At 45.5% G+C, this 24,106-nt stretch overlaps 2 protein-coding genes and 1 long non-coding RNA gene across 6 annotated transcripts in view; 1 reads left to right on the top strand and 2 right to left on the bottom strand.

Moving 5' to 3' along the window:
* LOC307205503 (hemicentin-1-like) overlaps positions 1-24,106 on the bottom strand; it is a 157,725-nt gene that overhangs the window by 29,885 nt on the left and 103,734 nt on the right. The window contains exon 9 of the mRNA XM_079957927.1: positions 9,160-9,504. Within this exon, the coding sequence (XP_079814053.1) occupies positions 9,160-9,504 (345 nt within the window). The remainder of the gene's footprint in view (positions 1-9,159; positions 9,505-24,106) is intronic.
* Positions 611-12,962, top strand: LOC307205864. The gene is made up of 2 exons (XR_013834134.1): positions 611-652; positions 9,542-12,962. It is a non-coding gene; the product is annotated as an uncharacterized lncRNA (long non-coding RNA).
* On the bottom strand, positions 3,836-23,790 carry LOC307205615 (SLAM family member 5-like). 4 transcript variants are annotated; one of them, XM_079958232.1, is made up of 6 exons: positions 23,669-23,790; positions 19,894-20,238; positions 7,995-8,297; positions 7,235-7,357; positions 7,010-7,098; positions 3,836-5,327 (listed from the first exon to the last, which is right to left on the bottom strand). In XM_079958232.1, the coding sequence occupies exons 1-6, from the start codon at positions 23,754-23,756 to the stop codon at positions 4,986-4,988; spliced, it is 1,290 nt and encodes a 429-aa protein (XP_079814358.1). In that variant the 5' UTR covers positions 23,757-23,790; the 3' UTR covers positions 3,836-4,985. The 4 variants fall into 4 exon arrangements, with proteins under 4 accessions (XP_079814358.1, XP_079814359.1, XP_079814360.1 ...); XM_079958233.1 differs by lacking the exons at positions 3,836-5,327; positions 7,010-7,098; positions 7,235-7,357; positions 7,995-8,297 and adding exons at positions 16,190-16,325; positions 17,587-17,664; positions 18,139-18,285; positions 19,474-19,776; XM_079958234.1 differs by lacking the exons at positions 3,836-5,327; positions 7,010-7,098; positions 7,235-7,357; positions 7,995-8,297 and adding exons at positions 16,191-16,325; positions 17,602-17,664; positions 18,139-18,285; positions 19,474-19,776.

Raw genomic sequence — 24,106 nt, 5'->3', positions numbered from 1 at the left:
TCCAAGTCACCACGCTGGCTACTGGGTGGTGTATCCATAGGGCTGGATCCAGAATCACAGCACAATCCTGTATGCAGTCAGACATTACTGCAGCCTTCACTTTTGCCTTCTCCAAATATAATTTATTTACCTTGGGGTAGGAGGAGGAGGAGGAAGCAGCAGAAGCAGCAATTCAGATGGGTCAGGGCAATCTTCAAGCAGGACTGGATTTGCTCTAACACTGGTCAACAAGCATGTGAGGAGGGGTGCTTGCATATATGAATGTCTCTCCTTGAATCCCCATAGGGTGTAAGCTATCCAAGACCCCAAACAGCAACTCTGGATAAAGATACATTGCTCACCTCCAATACTTGAGCAGATGTGGAGCAAGTCGAATGAGGCTCTCTTTTCACTGACAGGGTTGCTGACCAGGCAAGTGAATGTGGAGTCAAAAGGTGTGGTCTGCCAGGAGACATTGAGCTGCCTCCCACTATCAGAAAGCTGGAACTCATCCAGGCTGCTTTCTAAGGCCCTGGGGGGATTCCCTCTTTCCCAGGAGACCTTGAGTTCTTCCCTTCCAGGAGTCTGACATTGCAGGGTCACATTACATCCCTCTAGAGTACTGGATATCTCTTGTGAGGGGCAGGTGGTGGGGGAGGAGATACAAACAAAGGTGAAAATTAGTATCATTATCCTTTTTTAGTGAAGTCTGAAAAAGCAATTGATTAAACACATAAATCTTTTCAAAGCTGTTCAAAGCTTTTCAAAGCTTTTCAAAGCTGACATTTTAGGAATATCTGGCTTTGTGTAATTGTCCCAAGGAAATATTCTGAAAAATAAGTAGAATTTCCCCTCACAAGGAACAAAAGTTCATTTATTTCAGTTCACAAGATTTATACTTCTTGGTTTTAATAAAGCCTCAAAGCACTTTACATAATCAGAGCTGTGCAAAATGTCTCTTGAAAACTCAACACAGAAAGATCTAACCCAGTGAAAAATCATGCTAAGCAGCAATCTAAAAACAATCTGCATGTGTGTTTTTGGAGAAAATGATTATGCACTATTTTTTGTGAAACCGAGATAAGTTAATACAGAGTTAATACAGAGTTCAGAGAAGAAACTGACTCTGTTCCACCAAGATCCCCAGTTGCCTTTTTCTACTCATTGGTTGGCTCCTCTAATTTACTGTTTGTTCTTAACTGACATTTCTTTTGTATTGGTGAATGACTGACACATGACAGGAAAACATCCTTCAGGAAAACATTTCTGCCTTAGAGATTCCATTCCACTCCACACCTTCAGGGGAGATTATCACCATCATCATAGATGCAGTCTCTCCCCCCTCCCCCTTCAGCTCAGTAACAAATTTGACAAAAAGAATTAAGCCTTCTCTTGGAGATTCCTTTGAAGCCAGCCAGGGTGTTCTGAAGGAATGGGTTTCTGAGCAGTCAGTTTAAGCTGGGGAGAGGAGGCCCTCAGTGCTAGCAAACAATATTGCCAATGATTTCCCTTTTCATGCCAAATCAAACTTAGAGTGCCCCCTCCATGCATTTAGGTGGGTTTCTTCTTCTTCTTCTTCTTCTTCTTCTTCTTCTTCTTCTTCTTCTTCTTCTTCTTCTTCTTCTTCTTCTCAAGGAAGAGTACAGCAATACTCTGAAGAAAAGGTCTTCTGTGAGAAAAATCCACAGTCGTGGATTGTGGATTGCAGAGAGACATGAGTGGCAGTGAAGCCCCAAACTGGCCGTTTCTGGGAATCATCTATGGGAAACTTGCTGATGTTGCGCTCAGGTCCCTTTCTGGCATCTGTTTCACTACTGTGAGGAGAACAACTTCATTCTTCTGCACAAGATAGATGCTCTAAAATAAGCCTGTTCATCCATCTTATAAGCGTGGCCCGAGTACAGGGTCTTATTCGCAAGAGTCGTGAACTTGCGAACACAACAGTCATGTCCGCCCGACCGAACGTCCTCTCGCTTCCCAGCAGATCAGATCCTCCCCTTTAAACCAGCAAATGCCTCACAGCAAACGTTCAAAACTTCAAAATACAGAGCATCAAAAATACAAATGTAAGAAATACAGAATATGATAGTAAATTTTTAAAAAAGAAAGAAATAAACAATTTGGCAAACACAAAATAAATTTAATGTTAAAGGTAAAGGTAAAGGTACCCCTGCCCGTACGGGCCAGTCTTGACAGACTCTGGGGTTGTGCGCCCATCTCACTTAAGAGGCCAGGGGCCAGCGCTGTCCGGAGACACTTCCGGGTCACGTGGCCAGCGTGACATCGCTGCTCTGGCCAGAGCCAGAGCCAGAGCTGCACACGGAAACGCCGTTTACCTTCCCGCTGGTAAGCGGTCCCTATTTATCTACTTGCACCCGGAGGTGCTTTCGAACTGCTAGGTTGGCAGGCGCTGGGACCGAGCAGCGGGAGCGCACCCCGCCGCAGGGATTCGAACCGCCAACTTTTCGACCGGCAAGCCCTAGGCGCTGAGGCTTTAACCCACAGCGCCACCTGCGTCCTGAATTTAATGTTACCCTCCCCCAAAAAACACATTGAGGCTTTATCACAGTAAAGCTTCTGGCACGGGTCTTGCTACACTCCAGGCAGCCTGGCTTAAATGCAGTTCAGAGGGGAGAGAAAGATGGCTTACAACCGCCTTCCCATATCCTTCTCCAGAGAGAGGAGTGTGGCAGCTGAAAGAGGCAAATGTTAGGGACGACAAAGAGTCTCTTCCCCAGCCTCTGGAAATACCAGCTGCTGGCGCAGATCTTACTGCTCTTCAGGACAAAGCAGGGTGGGACTTACCCAGAAAGTACAGAGACATTCCTAAGAGGAAACGTCTGCAATAAAAAGTCATGCTTGCTTCTCTGCGGAAGTGTAACGCTGGGTGTGGAATGTGCGGGGGAGGAGCAGAATTGGTCTCTTTGCAAAGACTGGCTATTAAGAAAAGTCTTATGCTCATGAATGAATAATGTTGAGAAATTAAATTGCGAGAGGAGTTTCTGTCCCCCACAAGCCCTGAGTCCCCGCTTCCATCGCAGGACTTGCCAAAACAAGAGCAACAGCTGCAACGGGGAGGCTCTTCCCGGCTCCCGGCTCCTTGCAACAGGGAATGCCAGCGAGGGGCGTCTCTTCCTCCTGGTTTTAATGGCACCCTATTCCGAGAACGACCTTTCCAAAAAGTGCAGCGGAAGTGTTGCAGGAGCAGGTCACATAATTGTCAACTTTCCCCTTTTCTTGCGAGGAATCCTATTCGGAATGAGGGAATTTCCCTTTAAAAAAGGGAAACGTTGACAGCTATGGCAGGGCAGTTTGAACTGGATCCTGCATCTCGACCCTGCTCTTCTGATCAACTTTTCCCTATTGACGCCAGAAATGTTTCCGGACGTTTCGACGGCTTTTCTCTGCAGCGCCACCCTCGCCAGAGACTTCAATCATTCAGTGTGGGGAGCGGAGGCGCAGAGAGAGAGGGGGGCATAAGAGGGCGCCCTCTCTTTGGAAGTCACTGCTTGTGGATACCGCGCAGGAGCCTGCATGTTGTGGATGCCTACTAAGCAACTGCATCAGTTGTTATTATTGCTATTATTTAGTCAGCAGCTAAATAATAAGGAAAATATGTCTCGTTTTGTTAGCCCCCAAATGGAAAACGAGCGAGATTCCCAACCAAAGAAAAACGGCAACTTAAGCTAAATCAATGTCTTAAGCTAGGAATAGAAGGAGATGGGGGCAGCAGCAGCAATTCACAGGATCAGGTCAGACTTCAAGGAACTCTGTGTAGCTCCGATCTTGCTCACAAGCATGTGAAGAGCAGCATTTATTAATACAGTGGTACCTCGGGTTAAGATCTTAATTCATTCCAGAGGTCTGTTCTTAACCTGAAACTGTTCTTAACCTGAAGCACCACTTTAGCTAATGGGGCCTCCCGCTGCCACCAGAGCACGATTTCTGTTCTCATCCTGAAGCAAAGTTCTTAACCTAAGGTACTATTTCTGGGTTAGCGGAGTCTGTAACCTGAATGATGTGTCTGTAACCTGAAGCGTATGTAACCCGAGGTACCACTGTATAGGATACAACATAGATTTTAATTTTGGGGAAAAACTTTGGAAGAACGATCTGAAGTTTTGAGCATGTTATTCTTTGAAGGATAATTATTTGAAAATGATTTGCGGATGGTATTTAGCTCCGAGTAGACTTGCTAAGATGTATAATACTGAATCTGATAAGTGATTATCTGCACTGGAGACGCAATGAGGTTGAGGCAATGTTCTTTCATATGTGGTGAACCTGTAAATGGGTAAAAGAGTATTGGGAAATGATCCATAATGAATTGAAAAAAAATGTTCAAAAGTACCTTTCAAAAAACCCCCACCAGAGTCCTTTTTGTTGGGGATACTTCAGATGGAAAATCCCAGGTGTCAAAAAAGGCTGTTTATGTTTGCCACTACTGCTGCCTATGTTTTGTTAGCCCAGAAATGGAAATTGAGAGAGATACCAACTAAAGAAGAATGGCAATTTAAACTGATGGAATATGTGCAGCTTGCAGACCTAACATATAGAATAAGAGAACAAGAAGAACATACATTTTTAAAAAGATTGGTAATTTTTTATTGAATATATGGGGGGGGGGGAATTGTGTACACTTGAAAACATTGGCAGCATTAAGAAAAATTCAACAGTGTAAATAAGTTTGGATGGATGTATTATTGGAATACTGAATGGTTTCGTTTATGTAAAATATACAGGGATTTATGGTATGCACATTGAACCATGAAAAGAGAAGAAGGGAAGTCATTGATATTTTTTTAACTGTAAAACTGAAAACTTAAAAATTAAACGGACACAAGCAAAGAAATCAGGCATGGCTCTCACTCTCTGGCTTCTATCACCCACCTGTTTTTAGCCCAGCTCACACACACTCAACTCTTTCTCACTGCCAGCCAGGTGAGGGAGGGGGCCGACCCATTTGCCCTTTGGCATAAGCAGCTTCCTTTGTTATACTAATGACCTTAATTAATATTCTTAGGTGGCAACTTTGACCCTTGTCTAGTTAATTCAACAATGGAATCCTGGCGCCGTTGCCGGCACTGTTTCGTATTGGGGTACGTATGGTTCCGCCAGTACTGATGGCCAGGTGGGGTCTTCGGTGGTCCTCTCTCTTGATGGTCCCTTAATGGGATCTCTAGCGCCAGCTCCAAGAGGGGTGCCTTCTCCTCCAGGTCCTTGGCTTGTAGGGTGCAATGTTCATTCCCTGAAGATTCTGGGTCTGATACAGAGTCAGAACAGACAGAAGGACAGGATTTCCAGAGTGGTGGAGAACTCGTTGAAACTTCCGTTCTGTCCCAGAAAACCTGCAGGAGCAGAGAGAACCAAAACCAGCTATAGAACATGACAGGAGAGACTCAGATGCAGCTCCTTAAAAAGTCACTGAGGATTTGTACCCACCTAAATAAACGGGGAAGAATGGGGTTCTGGAAAAGCCCAATGGTGCCCTAAGAAAGATCAAGACACCTTCTTTATACAATATTTCCACTCATTTTGGGTTAGCATTTGGTTCTACAGGTTCCTGGATCACTCACCCTAAGTTAGGGTGTGGTTGCCCATTTTTAGCAGACAAAAGGAGGCAATTTGCTTCTGCTGGCAGTGACATTTTTAAAGTCAAGATCCATGTCTCCATTGTTGTTTCATATTCCAGTTGGAATTGATGATACAATTAGCATTTTAGAAGGCACCCAGAGTAGCTGCTGAGTGGAGACTGCAATCCTGCTGGGGACTGTTCTACATGCACCTTTCGCTGTGAAGAAGCAGAATCCTGCAGCCAGAAGGATCAAATGCTCTGCTCACCAGTGGGTGAGAGGAGGGTTTAATCCTGCTCAGTTTGACTGTGCATGCATGTTCCCCTGATGGGAACTGGCTCTTTGCAGAGGCTGCCTCCCTCTCCTTCATGAATTACATGAACTGGATTCTTGTTCACAAAAACCTATGCCATAATACAACCTTTTTCAGCCATGGTCCACCGTCCCTCAGAGCATGTGGGGGGCTGGACTATATTTTGAAGAAAAAACTGAACGAATCCCTATGCCCCACAAATAACCCAGAGATGCATTTTAAACATTCTACTCATGTAAAAACATGCTGATTCCTGGACCATCCACAGGCCGGATTTAGAAGGTGAATGGGCCGGATCCGGCCCCTGGGCCTTAGGCTGCCTACCCCTACCATATGCCATAACAAATTTCCCATTTCCCCCTGGCCTAGGGAATGGGGCCCAGACTCACCTTGAAGAGCTAAAAGAGGGTCCTGGGAGGCCATTGGGACATTGCTGGAACAATTCTTGGATTGGGGCAATTGGCTAAAATGTTCTAAACGGTTCTAATTTTGGTTCCTCTGTTTCATTTTTGTTGGGTTGGTGTTGGTTAAATGTTTAGTTGGAGGTGGCAGTTACTTTAATTTGGGTATACAGTGGTACCTCGGGTTAAGAACTTAATTCATTCTGGAGGTCCATTCTTAACCTGAAAGTATTCTTAACCTGAGGTACCACTTTAGCTAATGGGGCCTTCTGCTGCCGCTGCCATGTGATTTCTGTTCTCATCCTGAAGCAAAGTTCTTAACCCGAGGTACTATTTCTGGGTTAGTGGAGTCTGTAACCTGAAGCGTATGTAACCTGAAGCATCTGTAGCCCGAGGTACCACTGTAACTGCAAACTGTTGGTTATTATTGTTGTTGGTGGTGGTTTCTATTGATTTATTGGTTTGTTGGTTGCTTGTATAGGATTTCCCCCCAATATTTGATGTTTTGTTGGGTTTTTGTATATGTTGTAAGTCACCCAGAGTGGCTGAGGAAACCCAGCCAGATGGGCAGGATATAAATTTAAATCAATCAATCAAACAACCAACCAACCTGTTGATCAGTGAGTTGGGTAAGGGAGAGGGGTAGCTGTGGCTTAGTCTTCTTGCCTGTTTGTAATCTGTTTTGTGTGTATAATTATTAGATTGAACCATCATCCCTTCACCACTTCACGAGCTCATCTCACCTGATTATCACCATCTTGTTGTGGATTTCTTGCTGAGTTCCGGTGTGCAGAAGAGCTCTCCAAGTCCTCTAGTATCAATGAGTGAATATCTGAAGAGACATATTTATTCCATGGCATGGACCAACTTCTTCCTCTCAAAATAAGCAAAAGTAAAGTAAAGGTATATTTGACAAGCAGCCTCCATCTCAGGTGAGGCAGGAAACAGATTGAAAGAGATGGCCCTACCTCTTTCCTTCTTTTTGAATTTCCGCTTCCTCCTCCACATCACTGCCGCAACCATCATGAACAGCAGCATGAGAACTGCAATGGAGATAGTGATATGTTTCTTCTGGCGTCTGACCTGTATACCTGCAATGTGCAATGAGAGTCTCTTGAAATATTCTCTAATAACAACCACCAAAGTGCATGACTTGGAAGGGTAAACAATGTGCCAGTCTGTTCCATTTGTATTGACTTTATTGGATTACTTTGGCACAGAGTTTAGGTCCATCACTTCGGTTTGCATTTCATTTCCCCCTATTGTTTTCTTTTTCATTTATAAACTGTATTGCAAGCAACAGTTACCCGATTCGTTCATGATAAAATAAGGTAAAACACAGAGAATCAGAAGATCACATACCCATGAAGCAAAAAGCAATTCAACCATTTCTACAAATCACAGAATTGTAGAGTTGGAGGGGACTACGAGGGTCATCTAGTCCGACCCCCTGCAATGCAGGCAGCTTTGGCCCAACATGGGGCTCAAAGCTACAACCCTGAGATTAAGAGTCTCATGCTCTACCAGCTGAACTATCCCTCTTAAAAGCAGCTTTTCCTCCATACACTGACTAGGTCACACTTGAGTTAGATTTAGATTAGATAGTTAGATAAATTTATTGTCATTGTCCGTATATACACAGTATACACAACAACGAAAATCAAACACCCAAGACCGGATTCACATACACATTTGCACGTATCTCCAACACTCTCATCACTTGCTCACCATCATCACCTGGGCAAATTTTGAGCAAGTCAAAGGAGGCATTCTTTTGGTCAACAGAATTAGTAAGCAGGCAGGTGAACGCCGAGTCCGAAGAGTCTTTTCGCCAGAAGACACGGAGATTCCTTCCATTATCAGAAAGCTGATACTCGTACAGGCTGTTTCCTAATGCCCTTGGGGGATTCCCTCTTTTCCATGAGATACTGAACTCTTTCTTTCCAGGTGCCTGGCACTGCAGGGTCACATTGCATCCCTCCGAAGTCTGGGAGACTTCCTGAAAGTGTATCTGTGGTGTTGGCACTGGCTCTGTGAAACACAAATGAAATCAGCACAAGGGTTATGTCCCACCCCTCCCAGTACCTTTGTAGGGAAATGGTGCTCATCCCATTCCATGAGCCAAACAGTGAAAGCAAATGGGATCCACCTAATTGAGGGTCCTGGTTGTGCACGGGCACTCAAGACACACCAAGGGTTAATTTAGTTGGAGGGGTGTAACCCAAGCCCTAGCCACAGCCCTGGGATCATGCCAGGCTGACTGGGCCAATTGCCTGGAGGTGGCATGATCCCAGGGGCTGTTAAGAATGACAGCATGATGTAATTGGGGGCACTTGCTTCGCGTTGCCGAACACCCGCCCTCGCTCCCTTGTGTTAGGCAGTGTCGCTTTGGCCTTGCTTTGGTTTGGGTCACCTGTTTTGGAACAGGGGTTGGGTAGGAATTTTTCCATTTGGCAGATTGGCTATAGCCACTTGGTTTTCGCCTACCCCCTCAGCAATCGTCACAACTTGCAAGGCGGCGGTTAGGCATTGGCTCATTGAAATGTGGGGGAGGGGAGGTGCGGCTATCACCTGCCCCTCCAGGAACAGGGTATTAGGATCTTGTCCAAAGTCTGCTTGGGGGGCTAGGGCCATGCCAGGACCACAGGAACCCCGGGGTGAGCTTCGGTTGCTCTTCATCGATGTTGCTCCCTCATTTGGTTTACCCTTTTAGACTACCAATCAGAAAGGTGGAGTCAGCTATAGTTTGGAGCCAATGCCTAAGCCAATACCGCTCAAATGGTTGAATTGAATAAAGTTGTGGTCAAAATTTGCCCAAAAACTAAAATAAATGTCAGTGTGAAGTTATTTCAAGGGGGTGGGATCTTGGGGGCCTTGAAGTGCAATAACGTACCATAAACTGTGAGGCTGAAACTCTGTTCTTGAAACTGTGACTTAGTAAACCAGACGCGAGCATTGTAGACCCCACTGTCATCCAACTCCAGGTCATTGATCCTCAGTGTTGTCTCGTCCACCATGTCTAGCCGTTGTCCAAACCGGTCGGTGGGACTTGGGTGCTCGAGTTTCCCATGACTGTATTCCCCCAGCCAAAAGCCCAGGCCACCCCTTCGGGGGTAGAAGTCCCATTCCATTTTCTCCACTGTTATTCCTTGAGATATGTTGGCAGGAAACAAGACTGATCCTCCCAGGATTCCCTTCACCTGATGTGTTGGATTCCCCACTGCATGGGTTAAAGTTTCTAGTGAGCGGAGGTTGGGGGGGGAGGAGATACAAAGGGGGAAATTAGTATCATTATTGTTTTGCGCTCCTTATCCATCTTCCATCATGAGGTCCCAGAGGTGGTGACAACAATTTAAAATGCAGCATTAAAATGTGAGAGGGAGGGTCCAAAAATTATATTGCAGGTGTCAGTGGTATGGTGAAAGGGTGAATCTTCAACATACAATGGAAACTCTTCAATGAAGGTGCCGGGTGCATCTCTGTGGGGAGGGACGTCTACAGTTTAGCAGCCTGCCACAAAGAAGGTCCTCTACTGGGCTGACTCTCCCCCCAAATGTTTGAGGAAGGTGAAACTAGTCTCTCAGGTATTTTGGACCTAAATAAAAGAAAGTTTACAATATCCAATATTAATTGTAACTGTTGCTGAATTCTACATTGAGGCACTGGAAATACCCAACTCACTAGTAAAACATTTACTACATTCTCTGAGCTGTCCAAACAATGTGGCCCTTTACTGTAAGAGACAGACATTGTTACAAGTCCAAAGTTACATTCCAAAAATCAAGTGCTCTTTGTTCTCCAGCAATAGGCATCTATCTGGTGTCCAGGAACTGGGATGAAGAAAAACTCAGAGAGAAGATTGGTCTGGGTGATTAAAATAAAATAATGTGAGGTCTGAACTTTATCTGTAAATAAAGCAATCCATTAAACACTTAAATCTTTTCAAAGCTGTCCGTTTGCCATATTTTGGGGAACATTGGGCTCTGTGTAATTGTCACAAGGAAAAATTCTGAAAGGAAGTAGAATTTCCCTACACATGGAATAAAAGTTCATTTATTTCAGTTAACAAGATTTGTATACTGCTTGGTTGTAATAAAGTCTCAAGGCAGAATCAGAGCTGTGCAAAATGTCTGTTGAAAACTCAACACAGAAAGCTCTAACCCAGTGAAAAATTATTCTAAGCAGCAATATAAAAACCACATGCATGTGTGTTTCAGGAAAAAATAATTATGCACAATTTTTCGTGAAACCGAGATAAGTTTATACAGAGTTCAAAGAAGCAACTGACTCTGTTCCACCAAGATCCCCAGTCACCTTTTCCTGCTCATTGGTTGGCTCCTCTAATTCACTGCTTGCTCTTAACTGACATTTATTTTGTATTAGTTAATGACTGACAAAATCCTGCAGGAAAACATTTCTGCCCTAGAGACAAGGTCAACTTGCAGTCATCATATCCTGTGCTTTTATTTCGCTCCACTGCACGCCTTCATCATACACGCAGATTGTCCCCCCCCCCCCGCCAAGTTCAGCTCAGTAACAAATAATACACACACGATTAAACTCTCAAAAGCATTCTGTTGGAGCTTCCTTTGAAGCCAGGGGTAGGTTCCAGCAGGGGAGAGGAGACCCTGAGTGCTAGTAACCAATATTGCCAATAATTTCCCCCTTCATGACAAATCAAACTCACAGTGCCCCTCCATGCATTTAGGTGGGGTTTCTTTATTTTTGTTTTTGTTTTGTTTTTGAGAGAGAAAGCAGTGAAGTCCTTATCCAAGGAAGAGTACAGCAATAGTCTGAAGAAGAGGTCTTCTGAGAGAAAAGTCCACCATCGTATCTCTCCAGAGGTGCAGAGAGCCATGAGCAGCAGTCATGCACCAGAATGCCTGTTTCTGGGACTCACCGATGGGGAGACTTGCTGCTGTTGAGCTCAGGTCCTGCCTGTGGACTTCCCATTGTGGCATCTGTTTCACCACCATGAGGAGAACAGCTTCATTTTTCTGCACAGGATAGGTGCCCTAAAATAAGCCTGTTCATCCACCTTATAAGCATTGCCTGAGTACAGAGTCTTATCAGCAAGAGTCGTGAACTTTCGAACACAACGGTCGGCTCCTTCCTTCCTCCCACTTCCCAGCAAATCAGATCCTCCTCTTCAAACCAGGAAGGCTGTCTGTGCTTGCTTTCCCTCCCCTTCTCATCCAAGCAAAACTGTGTTTCCCCTCCTTTTTTCTGACTCCTCCTTTCACTGCTCTTTGTTCCTCCCCTTATAAACTAGGAAGGATCAGTGGAGGAGGAGAAAGAGTTGCGAGCTCAGAATGCTTCTTTGTTGTTAAACACCTGCCTGTGTGCCTGTTAAAGGTTTCTGTTTAGAAAAGGTGTTTGATTCTCACCCACATCTGGAGACCACCAACCTTTCAGAGTCCTGCAAAACCCTTGCAAAGAAGAGAAACAGTTGCAAATGTGGAGCAGCAACAACAGCAGCAGCAGCAGTGGAGACAGTTCCCTGAGGATGGGTGGGACACTGCCTTTGCCAGCTTTAGCCTAAGGTTACCAGATTTTTTTTCAAAGAATCTGGGGACACTTTTTTTTTTTTTTGAAAAGAGAAAAAAAAGTGATTAAAAAAGTGATTTTTTTTTAAAAAAAGAAGTAGTAATACCTTCTCTTCTGTGGTCTCCTCTGTCACGCAGCCTTCCTCTGGGCCCTGGCCTGCTCTCTTTGAGAGCTAAGAGTAGGCTCAGGTCAGACCTGGGCTCAGCCTTGCCCTCCAAGTGCTCTCCTACCTCTCCTTCCTAGCGGTGGTGGCAGTAGCAGCGCAGCAAGGTCGGGGCTCCCCTCTTTTTTTCTCCTTCCTCTTTCTCTCTCTTTCTTCTTCTACTCTCCTCCTTCTCCCTGCATCGGCTCCGGGTTTTTCCTGGCCCCAGAGCACTGCTGGGCAGTTGCCTGGGTGGCCAGGCACTCTCGCTCCTAGCTCAGTTTGGGTCGTGGGGGGGTGTGTGTGTCAATTGTTCCAGTTGATGCACCGGGTGTCCCCGACTGCCCCTCGGCAGTGGTGGCGGTGGCGGCAGTCTCAGCAGCCCGGAGCCAGCCTGGTAGTGCAATTGGCTCTGGCTGGCTACAGGAACTGCCCGCTGCCATGGTGCCCGCCATTTTGCCTCACCAGAAGTCCCCATATAATGTGTCTTGTGCCATTGAACCAATCACACAACATTCATTCCCTACTAATAAATCTACAACAATTAAAATATAAATCCGGGGACATTAAATGTAATCCGGGGACATTCCGGGGACAGTTTTGTAAATCTGGGGACTGTTTCTGGGAAATTGGGACGTCTGGTAACCATACCTTAGCCAGTGCCCACCTGTCTTCTTTTTCACTTTCAATGAGCCCTGGAACTGCCTCCTCCTTAGTATCTGTGTTACTCTTGTACCTTTCAGTCAGGCGGATTGTCCTACAAACTGAGCTCAGTAACAAAGATTTCTGTCATTGCCCTACCCTCTCCAGGAACCGGGAGCTAGTAACCAAGATCAGCTGCCTCAGTTACTGTGCTCTTGATTGATATTGATTGAGTTTATTTATATGCATCTGTTCCTCAACGAGCTGTGCCTAAAGTGGCTTACAGCAAACGTGCAAATCATAAAAACAAAAATAGAGCACTGGAAATACAAAAGTACAAAATACAGAATATGACAGTAATTATTTTTAAAATGACAGAAATAAACAATTTGGCAAACACAGAATAAAATCAATATTACTGCCCCCACTCCACACAAAAAAGGAGGCTTAAGTACATGGATACAAAGCAACACAAGAGTTAACGGAGAATGAAGTTTCTGGCATGGGTCTTGCTACACTCCAAGCAGCCTGGCTTAAATACAGTTCAGAGAGGAGGGGAAGATGGCATACAGCTGGCTCCCATATCCCTCTCCAGAGGAGTCCGGCAGCTGCAGGAGGCAAATGTCAGGGAGGACAACAATGCTCAGTCTCTTCCCCAGCCTCCTGAAGAAACCAGCTGCTGGCACAGGTCTTATTGCTCTTCAGGACAAACAGTGTGCGACTTACCCAGAAGAAAGTACAGCAACATTCTGAACAGGAAACGACTGTACACAAAACTCATGTTTGCTTCTCTGCGGAAGTGTGTTTCTGGGTGTGGAATGTGGGGGAGGAGGAGAATTGCTGTTTGCAAAGACTGGCTATTAAGGAAAGTCTTCTGACAGATCTGGGCACAGACCAAGCAATGAAAAACGCCGGCAGCTTTTGCAGACTGTTGTGGTTGTAACAAATTTAACAACAACAAAAAGCATTGCAATTGCCCAGATTTTTATCTCCTTGAAAAAAGTTCAAAGAAGCAAAATTCATATGTCACTGAATGCCAAAGGAATATTCATATGCCCCCAAACCCCAGTTAACTCCAGAGGCAAATCAGGAAAATCAGAACATAAGAAGATCCTGTCAACGGCTCCTCTAGCCTGGCATCCTGTTCTTCTCATAATGGCCAGCCGGATTCCTGTGGGAAAATTCATGAATATTTCTGACCAGGAATATAGGGAGCCTCAGGTGTGGCTGCTGGTGGTGGAGAGTTGATTTGTCCTCATTAGTACAGCAACAGGCTCCTGCTTTTATTCCCAGGCATAAGAAATGCTGCAGCCCCAAAGCTCCCTCTGAGAGGGAAAAAGTGTGAAGTAAGTGATAAGCTTGCCCACAGTCATGCAGGCTGAGAAAGCTGTGAGTTAAAAATAAGAAATGTGCACCAGGTGCCCACATAGAAATTTGGAAATTCAGTGAGTCGGTTGCAGGTCTTGCAGGACGACAAGAGGCATTACTTTTTCTGTATCTATGTTCAGTAGCCCCTGTTTCTTTTAGCATATAGTTTGACTCATGGAATGGTAGAGTTGGAAGGACTCCCAAGGGTCATCTAGTCCAACCCCCTTCAATGCAGGAATCTTAGCTAAACCATCCATGACAGATGAAATTCCACACTTGTCTGAATTTTGCTTTGCTGTTTAGCAGCCGATTAAGGGACGCGGGTGGCGCTGTGGGTTAAACCACAGAGCCTAGGACTTGCTGATCAGAAGGTCAGCGGTTCGAATCCCCCCGACAGGGTGAGCTCCCATTGCTCACTCCCTGCTCCTGCCAACCTAGCAGTTCGAAAGCATGTCAAAGTGCAAGTAAATAAATAGGTACCGCTCCAGCGGGAAGGTAAACAGCGTTTCCATGCACTGCTCTGGTTCGCCGGAAGCGGCTTAGTCCTGCTGGCCACATGACCCGGAAGCTGTAGGCCGGCTCCCTCAGCCAGTGAAGCGAGATGAGCGACACAACCCCAGAGTTGGCCACGACTGGACCTAATGGTCAGGGGTCCCTTTACCTTTACTTTAATATGTACAAACATGCATGTACTGGGGAAATGTTACAGATAGGTAGCCGTGTTGGTCTGCCATAGTCAAAACAAAATAAAAAAAATTCCTTCCAGTAGCACCTTAAAGACCAACTAAGTTAGTTCTAGGTATGAGCTTTCGTGTGCATGCACACTTCTTCAGATACACTGAAACAGAAGTCACCAGACCCTTCTATATGTGTGCATATCAGTACATGAATGTTTTGTATTCATTGATCATAAAGTGTACCAAGCAATACAAATTGAAAATAGCTCAAAATGACTTAAATTAAGCAAAATTGCTTTGCTAAAATGAAAGGGGGTGAGATGGGACCCCATGGACACCAGGGAAGGTCTCTGTGGGCAAATGTGCATCCAGGGTCTCTAGCCCAGCTTATTTTGAGAGGTTCAGGGTGACAGAAAGACACTCTGGGTGGATATGGGCAGTGCTGAAGCTGGGATCCTGCCCCACTTGTTGAACTGGTGACTCTCTCTCTCTCTCCTTTGAAACATGACACCTGGAGAACTTCTCTGCCTTAAGACAAAATACACGTTCAAGCTTCTCACAAACCCTCCCCCTCCTCCCTCGTCAACCACATCCCACGGTATGATGATGGGTGAGGGGAAGAAGCAAAGAAAGAACAAGACAAAGATGGAACCAAAGAGCAAGAAGAACTGGCTCATGTACAAATATCATAATGTTTGCTTTGCACTTCCAAGGGATCGATCTTTCAGGGCTGGCAACACTGGTCTTTGGAACTCCTTGTTTATTTACACCAGACAAGCACCGTCACTCTGCTGTTGTTAAATATTTGCCTCGCTCCTTTTTAGTCTCCCTGATAGGAAGATATGTCTCCTTCCCAAAAGAAAGTCTCTTTTGTGGATGTTTTGCCAGGGAGAAGAGGGAAACAACAGTGCACTCCAGTCCAATATATTCTTCTAAAAGGCTAGTGCCTGCCCCAATCTCTGCCCAGAGGTGGCAAGAGCCCATGGAAACCAGGCACCACACAGAGTCTGTGTTCATTTGGAGAATGGAAGACACAGCAGAGACTGTTGTAGCTTTAAGAAATATGATTTCTTCACTTATTTACACATTCAGTCTAGATGGAAGGAGTCCAAGCTCAGTAGGAAAAGAGAGGCAAGGCAAGGCAAGGCAAGGCAAGGCAAGGCAAGGGAAGGGAAGGGAAGGGAAGGGAAGGGAAGGGAAGGCGCCTGGGTTGAAGAAGCTAGAGACCTCTGCTGTTTCCAGCAACAGGAAAGCTCAAGAGGATTGTCTTATATACTCTGTTTGCGGCTGGTGATGAAGGCATTTCTGGGACTCCTTGCACTCAAGCAGACCCCTTCCATAGTCACTGGATAAGTCTGGGTATGTTGCTCTCTGTCCTGGTCACAAGACCTTTGGGGCCAGTGTTGAAGGCTGCTGGATAGGCTATTGCTTCGGCTCAACTGGCAGCATTGAGAGATCTTCAGTGGGTCTTTCAACAGAGGGACCCTCAGTGAATTCCTCAGCAGTGGCTCCTGGAGATGTGTCTGACCTCTCATGTAATGTTCAGTCTCTGAGGTATCTGTTTCTGAGACTGTACAAGAAGCGAGAGAATGAAAGCATTTTTTGGATAGTGTGGAACAGCTTGAGAATTCCTCTTTCTCCAAGTCAACCTGCAGGGTTGGTCTGTGGGATTCAGTGTTCAATCTGCATTGGAGAGAAAATATGACAGGAGGAACTCTGGGGATTCAACTCCTAAAAGAATTTCTGGGCTTTGGGGCCCACCTGAACCCTGGAGAAAATTAAAGTCCTGTCCATGTCCAGCATTCTCCAAGCAAAGATACCAATTTGGCTAAAAGCAGGCATCTTCCCTGCACCTCAGTTCCACTCTTTAGGGCTAGCTTTTTAATTCCACTGGAGAACTAGTCATAACTAAGTTCATTAGAAAGTGGATGGAATTGCCCATTTTTGAATTGACCAAATTATGTCATTTCTATTCCCTAGGACTTAGTTATTATCAATGATAAAATTTGTATTTTGGGAAGAGCTGGTGAGGGGAGAGTGCAATCCTGTTGGGTTCACTGGGGGGAGGATGTGGGAAGCAGAGCCTTGTGGCCAGAGGGCTGGATTCTCCATTCACTAGCTGGTGAGGGGGGGGGTCAATTCTGCTCACTTTAACTGGGCATGCATGTTCTCCTGATGGGAACAGGATCTTTGCCCAAGCTGCCTGCCTCCCCTTGTGCCATAATCCATCTGTTAGGTCTTTTGATCAGGAAATTTGGGTCACTGGCCTGTTTTTGTTTTTTCAATCCAAATAACATTTATTGGTCTCAATGAAAATGTCAGGGATGTTCCCATTCTGACAGACAGTGAGGAATCCAAAGAGGAGGGAGGACAAGCTGGGAGGAGTAGAAACGGGAGTCTTACACACAGTGAGAAGGAGATAAGCCACTCTTGCTCTGGCATGCTGCCTCAGGGCCGTCTTAAGCATATCCAGCGCCGTGGTCCAAAGATACCTCTGACGCTCCCCTGGCAACTCCAAAACAAGGGAGGGGGTGGTGGAAAATATCCTCTGCCTCCCCCACTGCCCCAATCCCTGGTGTGGTGGCAGCAATCAAGCAGGAAAATGTGCTGGTGGACATGCTCTCCAGTGTTGGGGCACCCGGAAAGGCAGCCTGGGAAGTCTGCACACTGCCTTTCGCCAGGAAGCAGGAGGACAACAACTGGGTTCAGGGCCATCTTTAGCAGATGCAGAGGCTTGGGAGCTCTGCGAGGATTGCTCTCTTCCTGCAGAGGCTTGGGAAGGAAGCTGAATGCCCGCCATATAGTTGGCGGGGCACAGCTGGTGGGCGTGCAGGGAAAGAAGAGGCCTCCCAAATGTTATAAATGCCTCCCAAATGTATCAGATGATTTCAGTGGTAGATAAAAACAATCACCCCATCATTACTTCGCACACCGATCATCACACCTCATCATCACCCACCATATTCTGTGTGGCTCCTGAGCTCTGGATACTCTCCTCTTTCTCTCGCATCAGAGCAAATATCTGTGGAGTGCAAAATGAGACACATTATTGAGTCCATGGCACTGACCAGTCTCTGTCTCTCAGGATAAGCAAAAGAAAGGAAGAAGAAGAAGAAGAAGAAGAAGAAGAAGAAGAAGAAGAAGGAGGAGGAGGAGGAGGAGGAGGAGGAGGAGGAGGAGGAGGAGGGTAGTAGTAGTAGTAGTAGTAGTTTGGATTTGATATCCCGCCTTTCACTCCCTTTAAGGAGTCTCAAAGTGGCTAACATTCTCCTTTCCCTTCCTCCCCCACAACAAACACTCTGTGAGGTGAGTGGGGCTGAGAGACTTCAGAGAAGTGTGACTGGCCCAAGGTCACCCAGCAGCTGCAGGTGGAGGAGCGGAGATGCAAACTTGGTTCACCAGATTACGAGACTACCGCTCTTAACCACTACACCACACTGGCAGGAAGCCCCCATCTCAGGACAGATGGGAAGAAGATCAATAGAGATGGTCCTACCTCTTCTAAGCGTTTTGAATATGATCTTCCATTGCATCCAATTCACCTTCACCATCACCATCAGCATCACCATCACCATCATCACCAGAAGAACTATGAGGCCAGGGATAAGCCATGGACTCCAACTTGAGGGTCCAAATGGTCCACCTACAATGTGTGGGAATGTTTATATAATTTAGCAGAGTTTAAATTATCCCCTGTCTGAGTTTATGCAGCGACAAGCGGGTTGCTAACTTGTTCGAGTCCTATCAATAATTACACCTTCCTGGTTGATAATCCCTTTCCATCCCTCTTAAAGAAAACACACATGAATCTGAATCATATTAACATATACTACTTTACTATCAGATTCATTCAGGTTTACAGAGTTGTTCCTGAAGGCAGGCTTAGGTTGCATAACAGAGAAACTATATACTAGATATAGTATTGAGTCATGAGAAGACTGCATATATTGAGTCATGAGAAGACTGCATCTGAGCAGTTACCAGTTAACACTCCTTGCAGCAACTGACCAACCAGATGAGAAAACTGCCTGCCACATAGAGGCAGTCCTCTCAAAATGTTGGACTTGACTGACAGCTTTATATCCCACACAATGAACAATAAGAGTTTCTCAATGCATACTCTAATAACAAATGCCAGAATGAGTCTCACAGAATCATAATATTGTAGAGTTGGAAGGGACAACTAGAGTCATCTAGTCCATCCCCCTGCATTGCATGAATCTTTGGCCCAAGATGTGGCTTGAACCCGTGATCCCAACCAACCAACTGAGAAAACTGCCTGCCACATAGAGGCAGTTAGTCCTTTCGGAACGTTGGCCTTGACTGACAGCTTTATATCCCACACAATGAACATCATAGAATTGTAGAGTTGGAAGGGGCTACTAGAATATTCTAGTCCAACCCACTGCATTGCAGGACTCTTTTCTTCAAGGTGGGTCTTGAACCCATGACCCCGAGATTCAGATTCTCATGCTCACACCTGGCCGAGAGCAGTGGAATAAATAACAAGAGATGAGCAAGTGTTGCTAATCTTTCCCATTCATATTGCAATGATTTGGTCTGTGAATGCCCTGTCAGACACACTTGCCTGCCCTGAATCAATGTCTGAAGCTAGGAATAGAAGGAGATGGGGGCAGCAGCAGCAATTCACAGGATGAGATCCGTCTTCAAGGAGCTCTGTGTATGCTCCGATCCTGCTCACAAGCATGCGAAGAGCAGCATTTATTAATACAAACACATCTCCTCAAGTCTCTCATTTTAAAGGCTAGCCTGCCTTTTCGTCACAACAAAGACCTCCTCTGCATAATGAAGGAAAGGATGTATTGCTCACCTTCATCACTCTGGCAGATGTTGAGCAAGTCAAAGGAGGCTCTCTTTTGGTCAACAGGATTGCTGACCAGGCAGGTGAATGTGGAGTCCAAAGAACTGTTCCAGTAGAAGACACGGAGCTCCCGGCCATTGTCAGAAACCTGGTACTGATTCACACTCTTTCCTAAGGCCCTGTGCGAACCCCCTGTTTCCCAGGAGACACTGAGCTCTTCCCTTCCAGGTGTGTGGCATCTCAAGGTCACATTAAATCCACCTGGAGTCTTGGATTCCACTTGGTGGTCTATCTGTGGTGTTGGCACTGGCTCTGTGGAACACAAATGAAATCAGCACAAGGTTTGGGTCCCATATGCTTCCCAGTACCTATGTAATGAAATGGTGCTGATCCTATTCCATGAGCCAAACAGGGAAAGTAATAACTTACCATAAACAGTGAGGTTGAAACGCTGTTCTTGAAATTGTGTCTTATTAAACCAGATGCGAGTATTGTAGATTCCACCATCATCCAACTCCAGGTCTTTGATCCTCAGTGTTGTCTCGTCCACCATGTCTAGCCGTTGTCCAAACCGGCCAGTGGGACTTTGATAGTCTTGGTTCCGATGACTGAATTCCCCCAGCCAGTAGCCCAGGTCACGCTTTTGGGGGCGGAAGTCCCATTCCATTTTCTCAACTGTTATTCCTTGAGATACATTAGCAGGAAACAAGATTGATCCTCCCAGCATTCCCTTCACCTGATGAATTGGATTCCCCACTACATGCCTTAAAGTTTCTAGTGAGGGGAGGGGGGGGGAGATACAATCAAAGGGGAAAATTAGTATCATTATTGTTTTTAGCTCCATCATGAGTTCCCAGAGCAGGTCACAGCAATTTAAAATGCAGCCTTAAAATGTACTAGGGAGGGTCCTAACAATTATTTCGCAGAGGACTTCCGGTTTTGCCGCCATGGTGAACAGCAGTTCCAATGATAGCAGACCCCGGGCACGCAGCCAATTAAGGATAATTTGAGATTAATTATCCTTGCAATGCCCCCTTCTCCAGGGTCGGGGGATGGGGAGAGCTCTCACTCACAGATTGTCTGATACCTGCCTCCTGCTCTTACAGAATGCAGGGCGGAGGGGATGCTGAGTGCATAGCACTGCAAGCACCGGAAACTCTCCAGCGCTGTCACCATGAGCGGAGATTCTTCTGTTTTTTAAGATATATCAGAATTCAGACTTAAGAAACAGGCATGTTCTGGAAGAAGGAGGGAAGTTAACCTGCTAAATGAATCATCCACTGAGTGCTAAGGTCTCGATCCGGAGAAGATTTTCATTCAGTTTGGATTGGTATGCGGTGGAGAGAAGCCTTTACTTTTTCTTTTATATAATGGAAACTCTACACTAAAGGTGCCGGGTGCAACTCTGTAGGGAGGGACGTCTACAATTTAGCAGTCTATCACAAAGAAGGTCCTCTCCTGGGCTGGCACTTCCCCAACTGTTTGAGGGAGGTGAAACTACCAAGAGTGCCCCTAGTTTTAACAGCTGAGAAGGACTATGATGAAGAAAGTAGTCTCTCAGGTATTTGGGACCTAAATCAAATAAAGTTTACAATATCCAAGATTAATCTTAACTGTTGCTGAATTCAAAACAAATAAAAAAATTCCTTCCAGTAGCACCTTAAAGACCAACTAAGTTAGTTCTTGGTATGCGGTCTTGACTATGCTACCACTCAGTGGATTTGTAACTGGCTGACTGACCGAACCCAAAGGGTGCTCATCAATGGTTCCTCTTCATCCTGGAGAAGAGTAACTAGTGGGGTGCCACAGGGTTCTGTCTTGGGCCCGGTCTTATTCAACATCTTTATCAACGACTTGGATGATGGATTCAAGGGCATCCTGATCAAATTTGCAGATGGCACCAAACTGGGAGGGATGGCTAACACCCCAGAGGACAGGATCACACTTCAAAACGACCTTGACAGATTAGAGAACTGGGCCAAAATAAACAAGATGAATTTTAATAGGGAGAAATGTAAAGTATTGCACTTGGGCAAAAAAAATGAGAGGCACAAATACAAGATGGGTGACACCTGGCTTGAGAGCAGTACATGTGAAAAGGATCTAGGAGTCTTGGTTGACCACAAACTTGACATGAGCCAAAAGTGTGACGCGGCAGCTAAAAAAGCCAATGCAATTCTGGGCTGCATCAATAGGAGTATTGCATCTAGATCAAGGGAAGTAATAGTGCCACTGTATTCTGCTCTGGTCAGACCTCACCTGGAGTACTGTGTCCAGTTCTGGGCACCACAGTTCAAGAAGGACACTGACAAACTGGAACGGGTCCAGAGGAGGGCAACCAAAATGGTCAAAGGCCTGGAAACGATGCCTTATGAGGAACAGCTAAGGGAGCTGGGCATGTTTAGCCTGGAGAAGAGGAGGTTAAGGGGTGATATGATAGCCATGTTCAAATATATAAAAGGATGTCACATAGAGGAGGGAGAAAGGTTGTTTTCTGCTGCTCCAGAGAAGCGGACACGGAGCAATGGATCCAAACTACAAGAAAGAAGATTCCACCTAAACATTAGGAAGAACTTCCTGACAGTAAGAGCTGTTGGACAGTGGAATTTGCTGCCAAGGAGTGTGGTGGAGTCTCCTTCTTTGGAGGTCTTTAAGCAGAGGCTTGACAACCATATGTCAGGAGTGCTCTGATGGTGTTTCCTGCTTGGCAGGGGGTTGGACTCGATGGCCCTTGTGGTCTCTTCCAACTCTATGATTCTATGATTCTATGAGCTTTCGTGTGCATGCACACTTCTTCAGATACACTGAAACAGAAGTCACCAGACCCTTCTATATAGTGAGAAGGTGGGGAGGGGTATTACTCAGAAGGGTGGTGGGATTGGGTGATTGGCAGATAGCTATGATGAGCCTGTTGACGACTCTTAACGACTGCAATAGGTCTTACAGGAAAAAGCAAGGGGTGAGAAGGTGAAAAATGGCTTTGTCATGTATAATGAGATAAGAATCCAATGTCTTTGTTCAGACCAGGTCTCTCCATGGTTTTAAGTTTGGTAATAAGTTGCAATTCAGCAGCTTCTCTTTCCAGTCTATTTCTGAAATTCCTTTGTAATAGAACAGCTACTTTGAGATCTTGTATAGAATGTCCTGGGAGATTGAAGTGTTCTCCTACTGGTTTCTCTGTCTTGTGATTCCTGAAGAAGTGTGCATGCACACGAAAGCTCATACCAAGAACTAACTTAGTTGGTCTTTAAGGTGCTACTGGAAGGATTTTTTTTTATTTTGTTTTGACTATGGCAGACCAACACGGCTACCTATCTGTAACTGTTGCTGAATTGTACATTGAGCCACTTGAACTGCCCAACTCTCTCTAGTTAAACATTTACTGCATTCTCCTAGCTGTTATAGCAATGTGGCCCTTTACTGTAAGAGAAGGAAGTTGTTACAAGTCCAAAGTTACATTCCAAGAATCAAGTCCTGGTGTCCAGGAACTGGGATCCAGAAAAACTCAGACAGAAGATTGGCCCAGAATATATATATATTTTTAAGTATACAGTTTAGAAATAAAATAGTGTGAGGTCTGAACGTCATCTGTATCTAAAGAAATCAATTAATCACTTAAATCTTTTCAAAGCTGCCTATTGGTCAAATTTTGGGGAACATCTGTTTTGGGGAACATCTGCCAATTGGTCAAATTTTGGGGAAACTGACTCTGTTCCACCAAGATCCCCAGTTGCCTTTTCCTGCTCATTGGTTGGCTCCTCTAATTCACTGTTTGCTCTAAACTGACATTTATTTTGTGTTGGTGAATAACTGACACATCATAGGAAAATATCCCGCAGGAAAACATTTCTGCCCTAGAGATGGGGTCAACCTGCAGTCACCATATCCTGTGCTTTTATTCCATTCCACTCCACACCTTTAGGGGAGATTATCACCTTCATCATACACACAAATTGCCCCACCCCAATTTCAGCTCAGTAACAAATATCACACATACAATTGAACTCTCAAAAGCGTTCTGTTGGAGCATCCTTTGAAGCCAGCCAGGGTGTTCTGGGAGGGGTCCAAATGGGGAGAAGAGGCCCTGTGTGCTAGTAACCAATATTGCCAAAAAATTATCTCTTCATAACAATGCATATAGGGGGTCGCTTGTGGTTTTTGAGTGAGAGAGAGAGAGAAAGAAAGAAAGCAGTGAAGTCCTTACCCAAGGAAGAGTAGAGCAACAGTCCGAAGAAGAGGCCTTCTGTGAGAAAAATCCTCCATCGTATCTCTCCAGAGGTGCAGAGAGCCATGAGTAGAAGTGGGGCACCAGAATGCCCCTTTATGGGACTCACCGATGGGGAGACTTGCGCCTGTTGAGCTCAGGTCCTGCTTATGGGCATTGAGGCATCTGTTTCACCACCCTGAGAAGGACAGCTTCATTTTTCTGCACAGGATAGGTGCCCAAAAATAAGCCGGTTCATCCATCTTATAAGCATTGCCCGAGTACAGGGTCTTATTCGCAAGAGTCGTGAACTTGCGAACACAACGGTCAGCTCCGTCTGTCCTCTCGCTTACCAGCAATCAGATCCTCTTTATACCAGCAAAGCTATCTGTGCTCACTTTCTTTGTTCCTCCCCTTATATACCAGGAGGGATCAGAG

This window comes from Podarcis cretensis (assembly GCF_951804945.1).
Source record: "Podarcis cretensis genome assembly, chromosome: 16".
In the NCBI taxonomy this organism is placed as follows: domain Eukaryota; kingdom Metazoa; phylum Chordata; class Lepidosauria; order Squamata; family Lacertidae; genus Podarcis; species Podarcis cretensis.
Note: the sequence above shows the minus strand (reverse complement) of the source record. Positions and strands in the feature narration are given on the sequence as shown.

Bases quoted from the DNA above. Each gene is read 5' to 3' on its own strand.
- LOC307205615 (XM_079958232.1), bottom strand. From the start codon at position 23,756: ATGGCTCTCTGCACCTCTGGAGAGATACGATGGAGGATTTTTCTCACA. The intron at 7,358-7,994 runs GTGAGCAAGTGA...TGCACATTGCAG, and splicing joins AATTTGCCCAGGTGATGATG to GTATACAGGTCAGACGCCAG. The intron at 7,099-7,234 runs GTAGGGCCATCT...ATGTCTCTTCAG, and splicing joins ATTCAAAAAGAAGGAAAGAG to ATATTCACTCATTGATACTA.